General features: G+C 50.3%; 1 protein-coding gene across 1 annotated transcript in view; it reads right to left on the bottom strand.

Annotated features, from left to right (window-relative positions):
• Positions 1-289: 289 nt before the first annotated feature.
• Positions 290-17,129, bottom strand: part of NRP2 (neuropilin 2) — a gene marked incomplete at its 5' end in the record, with an annotated part of 35,561 nt that continues 18,721 nt past the window's right edge. Inside the window, 7 exons of the mRNA XM_010172968.1 lie at positions 290-490; positions 1,620-1,969; positions 2,272-2,416; positions 10,655-10,810; positions 11,708-11,877; positions 13,737-13,892; positions 14,439-14,669. Of these exons, the coding sequence (XP_010171270.1) occupies positions 290-490; positions 1,620-1,969; positions 2,272-2,416; positions 10,655-10,810; positions 11,708-11,877; positions 13,737-13,892; positions 14,439-14,669 (1,409 nt within the window). The remainder of the gene's footprint in view (positions 491-1,619; positions 1,970-2,271; positions 2,417-10,654; positions 10,811-11,707; positions 11,878-13,736; positions 13,893-14,438; positions 14,670-17,129) is intronic.

A 17,129-nucleotide genomic window follows, 5' to 3' on the forward strand; every position in this document is an offset into this window, starting at 1 on the left:
AGAGTGGGAAAGCGTGCATAACATCCAAAGATACGAAAGGAGGGAGAAAGGAGGGAGAAAGGAGTTGAGGACAAATCTTGCATGGGGCTCTGTGCAAAAGCTTGGATTGGGGTCCAAACATTGCTGCTACATGCTGTGTCAAGGCTAGTTCTTTTTAAGGTGGAAGTAAAAAGGTGGGGTCAGGCCTCACTACAAGTCCTGCCTTCATGGCTGCAGTCTCCCTGCCATGGTATGGCCCTGAGGTGGGACAGCAGGGAGAGAAATAACTTTGTGCCTATACCTTGCTGGTTTACTGCCTGATGCGGCCCCGATGGAGCCAGTGGGCAGAGACACAGGGGCTCCTACCTGTCCAGTCACAGCCCAGCACCTCCAGGCGCATTCCTATTCCCGCTGGAGACCACCTCTCTGGGTGCACTCGGACATACTGGGCAGGAACAGGGTCAAACCTCCGGACTTCAGGGATATCATAATGGATGTTGCCTTCAAAAAGCTACAGAGAGAGAGAGAGAGAGAGAGAGAAAAGGCAAGTGATGTGTGCATCCCACATGCTCCCCACCAGACTTGATAATTTGGGTCTGTCAGGACACAGCTGCAGTTTGAAATAGTTTAGCTGTCCGACTCCGGGCCACCGAGTCCAGCTGAGCAGAAATTGGGCTGTTCCTCCTCAGTTTCAAGAGAACCAGACAGGCTGTTTCTAAGGAACTTGCACAATCTCTCTTGGCCTCTGCTTTTTATCCAAGGGTCAGATTCTGATCCAAGCCATACAGGGAAAGCCTGGGGAACATCCACTAACTTCACATATAAATAAGATCAGATTTGTCCTTTGGCAAATAAAGAAGCTACTGCATGTTCTAGGATAGTGTAAACGCTTAGTTTTCCTCACAGTCCAAGTACGGCTGCTTTTCAGCTTACGTGCATGAACTCAAGTCTGCGGGGAATAAGCAGAAGGCTATAGATAGCATCAGGCCTTCTAAGACTCATTTGTAGGATCAGGAAAAATTAAAACTGAACTGAGTTTTCAGAAGCAGATGAGTTTGCATAAAAACAGAACAGGCAGTAGCAGATAATTAATTTATTACTCAAGGCCCCTTCCACTCCCATATTGCTAAGCAGAAAGATCATGGGGAACTCCAACAATATGGGAAAAACATGGGGAATTTCAGGGTCACACCAGTGTGGCAAAAGGGACTTCATATATAGCAAATTTCCCAAAGAGAAGTTGTGACTCATCTTCCTCTTCCAGAAGTGCAAGCTACAACAGCAACACCTTTCCCCTTAAAATATGTAATTAGTTTGTAAATGGTGGGTAATCGAACCCACCATTTTGTGGGCTCTGACCTGCAGGAGCTAGGAGGAGCAGAAGGTGATGTCCACATCCCCAGGCCTGGTCCTCAGTAAGAAATGAAGGGAAACTGCCATCCCTGGCACAAGGTGGAACCTACACCTTCTCCTACAGCTTAGGACCAGGACCAGGGGACACAACATGGGATTTCATGGTGGCAACTCAAACTCACAAGGTCTCTAGGGGGAGAGACAGCTAATTTCCCAAGACCCCATGAGGCAGACTGAAGACAGCCAGAAACATATCTTGTTTTGCAGCTGCTCCCGGCAGTGCGTACCTTGGCTTGCATTGTTTTGGGGTCCTGGATGAAGTCCCAGTCCTTTCCATTCATGCTGTAGGCCACCTTAAACTTCTTCACAAAGGAGCGGGACTCGGTGGTGGTCACACTGTCCCCTCCACGAGCCCCCTGGATAATCACACCTTTGATATTTTTCGGGATGCCAAGGTCCACCTGCAGCCACTCCTCCCCAGGCTGGGCTTGGGGGACACGAGGAAACCAGCCTGAGCGGCTGCTCACCAGGCGGGCCATGCTGGGAGACCAGTCGTAGCCTCTGATGGAAGAGGCTGAGATCTGTGAGTCAGGGATGAGTCCGGAAAGCATTCCCAGCAAGTTGGAGCAGGGCGAATCTGCAGGGAAGGAAAGGGCATGAACAGCTGGGGCAGCTGAAGGGCGCACTCGTGGTGTTCCCTGCACGTTTCAGCTCTGGGCACTAAACCAGCACCAGCACTGGGTGCTTCCCCCACGCCTCTGGGGACTGGGTGCCTGTCCCCCCCAAGCGCAACCCTTGGGATGGGTGCCTCCATGCTGCTTACAGGGTCACCCTTCCCATCTCAAGCAGCCATGGCAGCTGCGGGAGACAGCACCCCAGGGCAGGCTGTTGGGGGGACAGGGAGGAGGGCTGAGGCTGAGGGGAGGAGGTGACTCTCACCGGTGATGCGGCAGCCATACAGCTCCAGCCTCAGGGAAATGCCGTTGTGCCAGCTCTGGGGACGGATGCGCACAAAGCGTGTGAGCACCGGACTGTGGATCTTGTTGAGAACCACCTCTGTGGCATCCTCGTTGGCCTGAAATGTCTGCAAGGGAGAGGAGGCACAAATACAGTTATGTTCTCTTCAGACAAAAAAAAATAACCAGATCAGCAGTTGAAATAATGTCTGCAGGGAAAACTGAGAAGAGGTTTTTGCAGGTTTGGCCAGCCTCCGGACAAGGCAGGCACCCAGGGGCAGGCAGGGAGAGTTGAGCTATTTGCAGGACACCATGGTGGATGGACTCATCTATCAGGCAGGAGACCCAGGGGCTTCCTGCCCCACTGCCTCTCACAGCATCCCAAGGCACCTTGGACTCCTGAGCCACAGCTGATTTGAGCTTGCCCCTAAACCTAGAGCTGCTCCAACACAAAAGGCCAGATGTCCTCGAACACTGCGATATCTTGCCTCCCCTTTGCAGGTAAACAGGCTGACATCCTGACATGTCCTTGCACTGAGCTCCACTGGGAAACGCTGTGTGCAAGCAGCAGCACAAGCAGGAAGGATGCTGCCTCTGCCCGGGGCAATGAGCCACCGTCCCGGCCAGCCCCTCGCTCCTGCCTCTCCAGCACACACACAGCCCGCCACACAGAGACAGCTTTTTGGGGAGTTTATGATCCGACATGATATGCAAAGGCTGCTGCCTTACCAGATGGCTGTAATCAATAACTACCAGATGGACGTTAGATCCACCCCTCCTTCCCATTATTTTAATAGTCCAGACCAGGACTGGATACTTGTGTTTCTATTTCAGGCTGCAGAGCCATAGCAGGGAAGAAAAGGGGAAAAAGGGGAAATACTCATCCTGAAGGTAATTTTCAATCCTTTCTCTGCTCCCAGCATATAGCACTAAAGCTCACAGACTGAGGCTACGAGCGTTGCCCACTTTCCCTCCAAGGACGTGGGCTCTCAGGACAGGGCTAGAGCATCCTCTGATCTCAGCCAGGAGCCACATCCGCACTGAGATGTTGTCTAGGCTCTTCTGCAGGCTCCTACCCTGCATATGCCGTGCTAAGCACAGGAGCTCTCGCTAAGTTTATCTCAGAGTGAAGCAGGAGAGTGTAATCTCTGGCACCAATCTTCTGTTGGCGGCGAGAATCAAACAATTCAACTGCAGATCCCTGTGATCCGGGACAGAAAAAGGGGTGAGGCTGTATCCTGGCCTCTCGCCTTGCATAGCCGTTAAGAAACATTTCATAAGCCTCCCATCACTCTAGGCCTGCAGACAGCACATGTTTCTGCTCTTTTCCCAGGATCCAGCAGGCCAGGGCACGCAGAAGGTGCCCGGAGAGAGGGACAGCAGTTGCTGGCAGCACCACAACCAGTACTGGGCTGCCCCTGGGCATCGCCGTCCTGCCTGGGACGGCGGCGCTCCTGGCAGGGCAGGGAGCAGCCATCCCACAGAGGGCCTTGGCTGCAAATCTGGCTGGTAATTGGGATTTGGGGTTGATGTGAACTTGAGTAGAAATGCTAATCTGGAGAATATACATCATGCTGCTACCGTTTAGCAACACAGCATGGTTTATGTGGTTTTAATATCCTATTTTATCCTGTCTGACCCCACTTCCCATCCTTTTCCTTGCTCAGCAGACACCAAATACCCTTTTTTCCAGCAGGAGGGCTATAAGAAGAGTGGTTACTGTGAAATGCTCTCCAGGCATGCATGCGTGTGTGTGTCCGTGTGTCTTGTAAACCTGTGGGAACACACACACACAGGCTGAAAGGATAAATTTCCACACCACAGCAAAGCCTCCAGCTTTATGTCAACACAGGAGCTGACACACAACACCTTACACCTCTGAACCTAACACCGGAGGACAGGAAATGTTTATCTGAGCTGGTGCAACTATTTTAGCACAAGGAGCAGCATGTCAGGTCAGCCCAAAGGTCCCTCTGCCACAGGCGGTGGCTCCTGATGGTGGTCCCAGCAGATGCCTGGGGGCAGCAAGCCCAGGGGAGTCTTTGCCTGGCAACCTCTCTTCGCTTCCCACAATCAGCAGTTTGAAGACTCCATGAGCCAAAGGTTGCATATGGCCCAGCATGTTTAACAGTCACTGATGAGGTTTGCTGCTCTTTTTGGTTTAACATATTTCCAGTTTCGTTCTTTTTTAGCTCACTTCACACATATGAGCATCAGGGGCCAGAATCCAAATTTACACCAGCGTAATTTGTTGCTGACTTCTGCAAAGTCAAGCTTGACGGAAAGCAGAAGCAGGGCTGAACTCAAAAACTTTAGCACTACGACATGCACTGCTGAAAGCACCTCTCACATGACCTTAGTCCCAGCCACCTGCTTCCTAGGAGAACAACCTCAGCTCTGCTTTAGATTTGGGGCCCAGTAATTTCCTGAGACTAGATCACATTCAACAAGCTATGTAACGCTGAATCAGGGCCTTGATGCTCAGGACCAACAGTTTATGAGGGCAGAAATGGCACCTGACCTCCAGCTGCACTGGCAGGAACTGCCCTGGTGAACCTTGTATCTGAAAAGCCCCAACTGATCATAGCAAGTCACTGCTTCACACCCCATTCAGCATAAAGGAAAGAGGGCAGGTACTTAGTGCTGTTAGAGAAGTGGGGTCCTCCCTTGTGCCTGGCCTTTCAGTCTCCTTCCCAAGTGGAAATGCAGCCCACAGGTCCTGACGCTGCTGACCAAGGGTCAGCAGCTGCTGACCCTGAGCATACCGTTTCTCTGCACTGAAAATGCCAACCCCAGAGCCTGAGCGCATTGGGGAGAGAGTCCCATTGACTTGAACAAGCTCTACATCCTGCCTCAAATTAGCACTCATGGCATGGGAAGAACTAGCAGGAAAATGTGTGAAACTGGGAGTGCCAAGAAAGCAAAGATTTCTTCCCCCTTACCAAAATAGAACATTGCTATTCTTCCCATCCTATCTGCTTCCCATCCCACTCAGCACATATTTTGAGCCAAGTCTTCGAGTGGTGTAAATCAACATATCGCCATCGAAGTATAAGAAGTCACCATAATTTACACCAGCAGAAAAAAAAAAATCTGGCTGTGATCTAGGGAGATAGAGACACACACGCTCAGCAGAGAGCACATATGCGCATGCGCATACACATGCACACGCACTGAAGGGTGACAGAGCCAGAAGACAAATGGGAAAACCATTAACAAATTAAAAGCACCTTCCAAGAAGCAGTCAAGGGAACTAATTTTCAATGCTGCATCAGAAAGCTGCCCATCCTTTCCTGATATACTTTATGTTTACTTCTGTTTTAGTCCAGTCGGCAGGTCTACATGTAAAATTAAATTGATAATCAATGAAAGCTGACCTCCTTAATTAATTTGCTGCAGAAAGCAAGTGGTGGGAGATGAAGTCTAGGCTAGAGGAGGATGGGGCAAGTTTTCCATGTGCACACACATGCAGGCTCCACATCAACACTTCCAAGTCACATTTCTGACACAGTGGAACCGCTGCAGGGTGATATGGGGATTTCTGAAGCTGCTTTAGTTCCAGTGGGTATGGGACTGTGCCAGTGGCAGAGTTAGGAGTGAAGGACGGGGAGACAAAAAGTGCCGTGAAGTCGAAGAGGCAGCGAGTCAGGGAGGGCGCAGGAGATAACTTCTCTCTCACTTTATATATTGTGCCTGCTTGGCTGCTCTGCAATTTCTTGGGGAGCTAAAGAAAGCAGCTGGGGGAGGCAGAGGAGAAGGCCAAGGATGGCAGCAGCCCTGCCTTCATCCGTATGTATGTGTCTCTCTGGACCCACTAGATTTACTGCGGGATTATGTTACTCCCGTGGAGACAGAGCCCTGGAACAGAGCATGCTAACAGGATTAGGGCTTCAGGATTTAGACAGAGAAGCATGAAGGAGAAAAGTAGGGGAGATTATTTTCCTTGTCAGATAGGGAAGGCATAAAATGGGGCATTTTTGATGGTGGGAGGGTTCTGGCTCAAGTAGAGGGTGGATAGTTCTGGATTTATTAAATCCAGGAACAAGGAGGTAAAAAAAAGAAAAAGATACTTGGCAACACGCAACAAAGCACAGCCGTCTGGGCAAGGCACAGCATGCTGGCCTGGGCCTGCCAGCACCGTGTCTTTGAGAGGCTCCACTCAGATCTGGGAGTCACCAGGGACACGAGTATTGGCACTTTGTTAGCCTGCAAAGGAGATAGCAGGCCCAGAAGTACAAAGCTGCAGCCTTGCTAGGAAAGCCAGGGCTGTAATTCTCCCCTGGTACTGCACCAAGAGTGAATGCACAGGGCTGCCTTTCCCAAAGCCTGATGTTTGTCCTGCCTGTGAAAGTAGCAGAAGCAGGCTGGGACCTGGGGATGCTTCTGGACAAAGCCTCTGCACCGTGATGCCTCTGTGCAGAAGCACTTGTGGCCTTCTGTCTGATTACGCAAGCTTTTCCTGAGTTTTCCAGATAAAGAAGCCACAGGACTGAAAGCTTTTCTCTTCCTCCCCAGACAAATGAACACAGGAGATTTCATAAAGAACTGAAAGGACAGAGGAATGCTCCTAAGGGAAGGCACAAGGGTCTCCAAAGAGTCATCCTCAATATTCCCTGCCAGCACCAAACACCTCTGACATCTCCAGCTCCACGCACAGCTTAGACAGTTGGCTCTTTGCGGCAATTCCACTTGCCTTCGTGCATCCACCTGAAATACCACCCAGAAAGGTTAGCTGATAACAAGCACAAAGCCATCAAAACAAGTAGGAAATGGAAAACACATTAGCTGAATCTTGCTGCCATTTCTCATCCATTGACTGCCACAGGTTATCAAAGCAAATGTTACAGTTGAATCCTCCCATGTTACACTCAGAGCAATGGAGACAGAGAGCACACCCATCACATTCCCAACCCACCCTGAATCCTGAAATCCATCCCGTCCCACAGTCCCTTGCCACACTAGAGGATCCCCGTGAGCTGATCTCTGCAGTTACCAAGATGGAGCAGAAACTGAGACCCTACAAAGAAGGAAGCAGATCAGAATGGATGAGCACTTTGTTTTCCAGTAAAATCCTCATAGTTGAATCTGTCTGAAGAAAATGACCAAAAACAAAAGGTCAAATCCTGCCAGGTGCTCTTTTCCTTCCTTGGGTTCAAGAATGAGTTGCTGTTTTCTAAAGACATTTGCAAACTGCTAGATAAGATCTCGGTGCACACACCAGGGTCAGTGCCTGGAAGATAACCTCTGGGGCCATCAACCCCAGATGACACAGCGTGGGATGCAACAGGGATGGCAAGAGCCAGAGCAGCCTTCCTGGTGCAGGGGCTGTTTGGCCCTGTCCCATGGGGATGTGCTGGTGGGCAGTAAGGGGCGAGTGTGGGGCAAGATGTGGAGTGGCCGCTCTCCTCCCAGTCTCCTCTCTCGGAGGGCACACACTCTGCACCATCAGCCAGGTCACTGGGTTAGCCTCTCCCATTGGTCCCATGCTCCTGGCAAGGACAGAGCATCACCCCCTGGACAGGAGGATGTCCAGGGTGTGCTGGGCTGGATTTTGTGGGAAGTGGGCAGCCAGGCAGGGGGAAAGTCTTTCCTGTTTCCCTCACCATGAATGCCAGTGGCTGGGGATGCAAAGGTGAGATAAAACATTTCGCAGGGAAACACCCTGGCCCCACTGTCCTCCAAAACACTGGAGGGAGGAGAAGCGAGGGGACAAGAGAGAGGAGGCCAGAGCTCCCCATCCTCTGCAGACAGCACCATCCTCTCCCCACTCCTACTTTACTGAATGGTTTTCTCTTGCTTTAGCTCCCTGATAAAGATGTAAATGTTAGCTGACCCACCTATAACATAGCAGAGCTTTGCTTTTGGCCCGCACAGCCGGCAGAAATTCAGAGCAGTATTTGATACACTCCATATGCCTGTGTGTGCATATATATATATATGTGTGTGTGTATATATATGCATATATATACGTATATATCTGCATTTATAGAGAGGAATAGAGAGTCCCTGTCTGTCCACCCCCTCCCCTCCCTCCCCGCTCCTCATGGCACCAAATCAAGCTGCGGCAGACTTGACAAATCTATTTGGCATGGTTCACTCCACCGTTGCAGTCTGAACCGTGTGGAGCGCCTCACTGACGCAGGGAGGAATCTGCACCTTGAACACAGACATCTGGGAGCTTGCCTAACACAGGAACGGTGGGGATTCACATGGGCAGGGAATGTGGGGCCAGAGCCCCCAGGCACTAGGCCTGTGAGTGAGGGGCTTTGCCCTGGCCCCACTGTGACTAGGTGGCTGGCAGCCAGTCATTTGGTGAGGAGGGATAGCAGCCACCCAGATGCAAGGGGTAGGTAGGTGAGCCACCAAAAAGCAATTACTTATCCTCCAGCCTCGGGAGGTGTCTGCTAAATTGAGGCCAGAACATGGGAACAAAGCGAGACTGGAATAAAAAAGGAAAGGTTTGATTTTTCTTCTTTTTTATGAAGAGAGAAAACAGAACAAAAAAAAGCTGGTAAGACTTAAAGGCCAAATCCCAAATGGTGGCAATGGGACTGCTTTGGGTTGACACCAGCCAGGCTTTAGGGTCTTGCTGAAGTGACCTAAATTGGCCCAGCAGCACTGAAAAAAGCCCTGCTGTCCTACTCCACCCTGGCTGAGGATCCAGTGTCCAATGCCCAGGAGTGCAAGGATGGTATATCTAATCTCTCCTGGACTAAAACCACCCTCCAGGTCAGACTCTGCCCCAGTTAGACTCTGAAAGGTAAATCTGTTGCCAGTGGTTGTCAAAAAACACTGAACTTAGTATTCAGCCCATTTCTCTGCCCTGGGGTGTTGCCAATCTCCCATCTGCCTTGGCGTGCAGAAACGGTTCCAGCAAGACCTCAAACTCATCCATTTCCACGGGATGCCTGGGGTGAGGAGAGATGGCCCTGGTTCACAGAAAGGACTGCTGCAGCCAGTGGGTCCTGGGAGAGCATAGAGCTTCCACACCAGCACACAGCCACCACATCAGGGTTATACATGAGCTCTGCCATGAGCTGGGGCCCCAGAGCCAGCCTGCCTGAGGTCTACCGGAGCCTAGCTGCTGACTCCCCTCTGGGGTGCTGGGCTGCCCTGTGCCCCCATTTCCCTACCTCTAAAATAGGACTAACACCACTTCACTGGCACGCAAGGGGTTTAAATACTCAAAATATTGGAGGTATGAGACCCTTGCTAGGGGCCTCCACACAGAGAGGACTCATTCTGGGAAGCAGAGTGAATTTGAACTGTGAGACACACTTGTGGGGAAGGGGAAATCACATGGCCCGGAAGGGAAGGAAATGTCTGGATGAATCCAGGACAAGGCAGGCTACTGCATTTCATGCCAGCCGTGTCTGTGCCAGCAAAGGGAGGGGACAGCTAATTTAATAGAAGTGCTGAGCAAGCAGAAATTGCTGGGACGTGCATGCGGGGGGAGGGGTGTGGGACCCCAGCCACTGAGTTCACGCAGACAGATTATGGTACAGCAATGGGGAGGACCTGAGCCACAGCAGCAGTGCTGGTGGGCACCACAGAAGAGCAGGGAAGGGCTTTTCTGAGGTGCCCTTAACTAGGGGACAACCACACAACAAAGACAAGTGACAGAGCAGGATCAGCCTGGCACCAAGGCTGCCTTAACCCCCCTCCCCATATGACAAAGCTCCCATGCTGAACCACCTCAAGCCTGCATTGCCTGGCCACGCAGCAGCACCCACAAGGCTTGGAAGGGCTCAACACCCATATTTACCCTTCCTCCCCCTCACTCTCATCTCTGTGTGCCTCCCAGAAAGCGTGCAGTAGCTCCCAGGGCTCACTGCATCCTTGCCGACCGCGGCTGCTAGTGCAGATCCCACAGCTCTGGCAGCCTGAATTGCTCCTCATTATTTATTGTTCATTTTGTTCTCTGGGATGGTGCGAACTCCTCTTAGGATTTGTGCCCTTTCATTTCCAGGCCTCAATAACTCCTGAACTACAGTTTCATGTGGTTTTGTGATTGTTAACCCAGCATGCAGACGAGGCTACGGCCATAAAAGCTCAATGAATCTTGTATGGCAAAACACAGGCCGTGAAAGCATTTTCTCCTTCATTTGCAGTCAAATAACATACTCTTGTCACCACGAAAGATGCAACAGCAGCCAGGTTTTCCAAGGAAACAGTGTTTCCTCATTGCTGTGCAGAGGACAAAGGACTATTTCTGCTCAGAGCATGATCAGGTTTTTTTAGCCCTCATCACGAAAAGGGTCCCTCACAGATTAAACCCTCCAGGCCTGTAAAATCTCTCTCTTCTATTCCCTCCTGTTTGCTGCAAGACTCACCAAGGTGCATGCAAAAGAGAAAAAGGCCTTTACCTTGTGGTTTTTCCCATGTCGGTACATCATCCAATCCTCCCCATTGGTGCTGACCTCCAGCTTGTAGGTACGGACATAGTAGCCATTCTGGGTTTCTCTGGAGATGGCACCCTGTGTGGCAATGGCTGTGAGCACAGTCAGGAAGTGGAGGTCCACCTTTCCAGGGGGTAAAAGGGACAAGAGAGACAACAGTGACTACCTGAGAGCCCAGGTTGGCTAGTTAGTTCCTCCCTCTGTCTCTGAAACATGAAAAAGTGCAAATTCAGTCTGTCTCACTCCATCTGTGGGTGCACAGTTCAATGGGCACAAACCCCCTTGGCTGACTTCAGCAGGGTGCTTGCAGATAGGACTATGGGACAAGAGTAACTCAGGGTCGTTATGCCTGTCCATATGGGACCATCACAAAGCCTTCTTCCTGTCTCAGAGAAAGCAACAGGATCTGCACAGAAGTTCATGTCCATTAAAGCAGGACAGAATGAGATGCCTGGCTAGAGACAATGACATTCACCACCTCCCTTTCCTACTGCCCTTTAGCAAGTAGTGTCTCACAGCAATGCAACACAGCCAGAAGCCCTGGGCAGACAGAGACTGTGGATCTAACCAGCTCCCAGGGAAAGCCTTTGCTCTGTCAGCCCCCTGCCTGACGTTAGCCTACTCACGCTCCCTGCATCACTGATGAGACAAATATTATTCTAGTTGTTTTTCCATGCACCTCCTGGACACTTTAGTCCTCAGGTCAGTGGTGGAGTCAGTGGCCCTTGTAAGTGGCAGAGGTCCCTCAGTCTCTCTCGGTATGCTGGAAAGTCCATCAAGGTTTTGGGTAGGAAGGAGGGAGCGGGAGAGAGACAGAGGGTCGTCAGCCCTCATGCAGGCGTGCTAATGGGAGGGCCAGCCTGTCGCATTTCACGGAGGCACTGCAGCTCCCCTGCTGCTTGCTCCCCATGAGCCACAAAGGCAATAAAAATTCAACAAGCCTTATGGTCACAGGTCAGTTTAACAGCGTGACACTCCATTTGGTGGGGGAGAGGCGAGGGGACTGGGAAGCATGCATACCTGGAGGTATTCTTTGTTGCTGTCTACATTAGGGGTCCAGCCATTGTCATCACTGTTAAGCCGGCTCTGTTGAGGAGTCCATCGTCCATCCGAGTAACTGGAGGAGGCACTGATCTGCATGTTGGAGATCCTGCCAGACTCCATCCCCAGTGGCACGTTGCACTGGAAGTCTGGAGTGGACACACAGAGGCACATGTGCAGATGAGCTTACAATCTCTGTACTTCACTCCTAATTGGAAGGCAGCCCTAAACTGTCTTCCTCAACTAACCCCAAGCAAAGCTGCTTGCCTGGAAAGATGAACAGATCTGCACCATCTTGTAGGTTGTGTGTGCTCACAGGTGGCACTGAAAAACTAAAGATAGGGCAGCTTTACGTTTGCATGGCCCTCTGAAAACAAATACAGTGCAGATCTTTCTCCCTTTCTCTACCTCCTCCACTTTTGCACAGTTTTGACACAATTCAGTCCCTTCCCTCCCTCCATCTCCACCAAGATGTCCCAAGTACCCTTGCTACAAAGTTCCCCAACTTCTTGAAGGCTGGAGGTGAAATCTAAGCACTAATAAGGCAAGGGGTATATGGGTAGGCACAATGCGAGGGTGCTTACTGCTGTGCTGCCAACAGGAATGTCAAGGCCTGGAAAGGGAAAGTCTAATGTGGGAGCATGGATGCACGTGTGTATGTGTCTATGCATATGTGCATGTGCTACATGTGATATCAGGCCCATATGAATTAACCAGTCAAGAATATGTAAGACTCTGGTATGCTTTCATTTGGTTTTCCTCACTTCTAAGGCTTTAAAAATCACAATTAGCTCAATCTTATTGCACATCTCATATTTTATGTCAGCTGTCCTGTAAAAACAATAGCAAACAGCGATAGGAAATACTACATGGGCCCATGTCCCACTGCTGTAAACCAACAGGGCTCCACCAAAATGCCTGTTTTTAACATGGCCAAGTCCATCCCAGGTGGAAATGATGTGTCAAGTTAAGATCTCAGTGGTATTATTAAAGTTTCGATTTTACACCAGCATAAATCAAAACAGGCCTGGCCCTTTAACAGTTCTTGTGCTTGATTTCTCAAGCTTTCTGTGTTATTAACATATTATTTCCCAACCCTTTTAAAGAACAGAATAGAAAGGGGATTAAAGAACAGATCAACTGAGTGTGTTATAGGTAATGGCGAAGAGCTTGTGCTTGTCTGTAACTCTGGCAGCCTCAGCAGAAGATCCCTAACTCAGTCACAGAGCACGAGTCTGTAACCCAGCTGCCCCAGTGCTGCACAACCCCTACGCTACCCCGCTCTCCTTCATGGGCTTTCAGTGTCGGGTCAGGTACTCTCTCTCTTTCTCTGGGACTGAGGGGTGTCCTGAAGGCTGCTTCAGCAGTATCACAGGTTCACTGCTAAAAGAGGTTGAGAACTGTAGCTCTGATGTAGAAATACCGTGGGAAAACAAACTGAATCTTTCCATGCCTGCAAGCACTATCACAAAGTATCAAAATGCTCTTCATTCTCAAAACACACAACTTATTTCCTCATTTCCACATCCATTTACCTCCCTTAACAAGCAATCTAAAACAAATTTTGGTTTTAAATTCTTAGAGCTTTAGGCATTTTTTAATTAAACAGCCAATAAATTCCAATTTGTAGTTTGGGGCTGTGAATTTTTGGAAAACCAGAGAGGTATTTTCCCTCATGCTTTAATGAATCTGCTGCACCCGCTGGGCTGAAGTCTTCCCCTAAATCCTTTGGGCTGAGTACATACATGAAGGATTCTATCCCAAGAGGTATTGAGAAGACTTCACAAGCAAGTGAAGAGTCAAAGAAAGGTCAAAAAGTGTGATTCTTACTGAAATCTCACTTCTACGAGAAACAGAGAACACACCTGGTGTAACTGCTGTCTGCATTGCCAGTGGGGGATCAGCCCCTGGATACACTCTGGCTGCCTCGCTCTCGCATGTGCCAAGTGAAAGACTTGGGAAAAACAGGTAACACAACTGTAAAGTCTCACAATTGTTTCCAACTTACTTTCTGGGACTTCCTGCTGGATCAAGTAATACTGAGCAGAGAAACCATCTTTAGCCACTGCCAGGTCCGTGTGGAAGGTGAGCGAGAGGACGCCGGTGGTTGAGCGGATGTCTGATGGCATCTTAGTGCCACAGTACCTGCCTATCAAGGGGCCAACTGCAAAAGAAAGAGCAGCAAAGGTAATTGCTTTTCCACCAGCCTCCTGGGTCACCAGCAGATTGGCATCACCCATCAGGGATGCCTTTAGCAGGACTGATCAGGATAAAAGAAAGGCTTTGGGGAAGGGCTATTTTTCACATCCGCTGGCCTGGTGCCATGCAGTGTGCCGTACAGAAATATCCACTGCAGCAGGCGTTGCTCTGCAATCGCTGGGAAATGCTCCAATCTGCTCTGTTTCTCAGTGTTGGTACGCAGTAGAGCCCAGGACTGCATGAACCCATTGCCCTTCCCTGAGGGAGGACCGGTGGTATCTTGGAGTGTCCCATGGGGCTTTTCAGATCAGTGATTACAACAGAGCAGTAGTTTGGGGCTTTATGTTTCGGTCCCCACAGCCGGCCATGGAGCGCCCCGATGGCAGGCTGCATGCTACAGCCATGTCTGAGGTTAGGCACCTTTGGTGTTCAGATACAGACTGCACAGTTTTGGAGCTTTGCGAGACACTGAGAGAGGCTGAGGACAGCAGCACAGCACCCCATGGCTTACCCTGAGGGATGCCATCCCAGATGTCCAGCCAGTCGTACTTGCAGTCTCCTTCCCCTGCCTGTAGCGGGTCATGCTCGAGGTCAAAGAGCAGAAAGTGGAGGAGGATTTCTGTCTTTGGCTTGGCTATGATGGTGAAGATGCAGTCCAGGTTGTGTGGATACTTGTCAGGGAAACCTGGAGACTCAATAGTGCCATTGGAGGCAGTGAAGTTTCTGGAGCAGTCCTCAGAGCCTGTAGTGGCAGGAAAAAACACGTAGCCTTAGCAACAATGCAGCTTAATGCCAACAGCTTGATATACTCTGGAAACCCCATTTTGAGCTTAGAGGGGTTGGGTCTTCACTTCTGGAAATGTTCTGTAACCCAAGAGCTGTGTGAATTCCTGCAAGGACCGAGAGGGTGATTTTCAAAGATTTCTACAGGTAGAGATACAAGGTCTGCACGTTCACTGGAGTGAACAGCATGTGTCTAAATCCCTCAGATAGCTCTGCAAATAGAACCCATGTGCCACTGCTGATTCCTCTGCCAATTACTCCAAAAACAGGACTAGGAGGGTGATCGCATCCCAATTGCTGATTGCAATTTGGCAGGTCAACACCCTGCCGTGTGGCCATGGTGAGGAAGGGAGGCGGTGCTGAGCTGGGATGGGCTTCCTGCGAGCCCTACCCTCTGTCTGCTGGGCTCCCCGAACAGTGACCTGATGGGAAATCTGTGTCCACTGTGCCAAAGCCTGCAGAGGGGCCAGCCAGAGCGCACTGGTCATCACTGCTGTGGCTGCCACCCGCCATCTGCGCTGGCAAAGTGCCACAGAAGCTCCAGGTCTGATGCAGAAGCCCCTGTTTGGGGAGGGGCTGCCTGGGAAGAGGCAGAGAGGAGTAATGGGGATGCCATCTCTTCGGAAAAAGCTGTCCCCAGGGGCTGGTCTCCTGCAACCTCTCCCCCTCCAGCATGGACATCTGTGCCTCAGCCTCCTCTTGAGAAAATCTGGAAGCACAAATATTTACACAGTGAAAGGGCCCAGGTGAGGGTGCCAACATCTCCACTATTAGCTGGAAACCCTCAGAAATCCTCATGAAGCATGCAGTTAGCCTGCAAACCCCTGAGTTCCACGTGAAGGATGAGAGGCAGCTCCAGCATACGTCCCCACTCCACAGCCATGGCAAGAGTGGGGGTAATGGAGGGCATCTCTGCTGAGAGGAGGAACAGAGCCTTCTTTCTTACAGATTAAGCTGTCCACACCAGAAATGCAAGTTATTTCTATCCTTAAGGAAGACCTTTGCATGGCAAGGAGGGCAGACAATGTTGCCTCTTATTTATTGCTGACCTCAGCACTGGCCTCGGCCACAGTTGGGCCAGCTCCATGTCCCCTCTCACATGGCCAAGGTGCCTCAGGGTGGCTGGGGAAAGGGGAATTTGTGTCGTATTCATACCACTGTGACTTTGAAACCGCTGCACTGTGAAGACAGGACAATAGGCAACAGAAATCTGCAGCCTGAAGCTATCAGAGGTGAAAGGGGACATTAGAGAGGCTGCTGGCCACTTCTGCAACCCAGTATTAGCATTTGTAAAGGTTTCTGCTTTGGTTTTACTGGCACACTTTCCTTTTCCTCTACAAACCCTTCTGCTCCAGCTCTTCCAGGCAGCATGAAACTTCCTGGGACAAACGGGAGACTTGTTATTCAATTCAGCATTAACCTACAGGAGTCAGGCCAGCAGCCTGCAGTAATAGCAGGATCTCAGCCCTGCATTATGCAGCACCTAGCTGGAGAGCTACTCAGGAGAGGCTCTTAATTGACTGCCTAATGAAGCAGCCAGCTTTTCTGGTGTGAACCTGTGGGGTAAAACACAGAGGCAAAAAATAAGGCCAAACGCAAATCACAGCATAACGCCATGAACAGGGATAAGGGTGTACTTCATTCCAAGCACCTTGAAAGACAAATAGATAAATACGGATAATAACACAAGCTCCGAGCTAGGGAGAAAATCAAAGACTAAACCCAGAGTCAGGGACTGTCCTCTAGAGACAGGAGAGAGACATAACTATGTCACTGCATTAGACAACAACAGTTTCCTCATGTGGGGCTCTTACTGCATTTGGCATCTTTGTCTATAGTTTGGCTGATTCCAGCAAACACAATGATAATTTTTTTATAAGGAAGCTGCAAATAATCAACAGGAGTCATGCTGGTTTTAGCAGCAAGGACCAGCCCGCGAGGACACTTTGATGCCCAGCGATGGAGAGCTCAGGCCAGCTCTGCCAAACTGACTCACAAAGGGAGCAGCAGCAGGGAAGCTGGACCAGCCAGGGCAGGCGGCTCTTTTGTCAGCCCATAGACCACTGACTGATACCCATGAGGGGATTCAAAGACTGGTATGCAGTTGTTTGTATGCAGATTTGCTTCTTTCACACCATGATAAGGAAATTTAGCACAAGGTGTGGAAATAAATGCTCAGCTGGAAAGAGTTGGTTTTTTAGGTCACCTTTAAGAAAGAAAGAAGCTGCAGCCACACTGCTTTTACTGATCTGGACAATGACAATCCGATGACCTTTAAAGCTGGTGACACCCTTGCTGGCTAGACAGCTCAGAAGGAAATTTTGCCCGTGCCTGCCTGCCTGCAAACAAAAGGCAGGGTTTGCTTGTATGGCCATTGCCACCCTCCCTGGGAGCGCCACAGGTGGGTGGGCTGTGGGTG

This window comes from Antrostomus carolinensis, unplaced genomic scaffold (assembly GCF_000700745.2).
Source record: "Antrostomus carolinensis isolate BGI_N321 unplaced genomic scaffold, ASM70074v2 scaffold2798, whole genome shotgun sequence".
Taxonomy (NCBI): domain Eukaryota; kingdom Metazoa; phylum Chordata; class Aves; order Caprimulgiformes; family Caprimulgidae; genus Antrostomus; species Antrostomus carolinensis.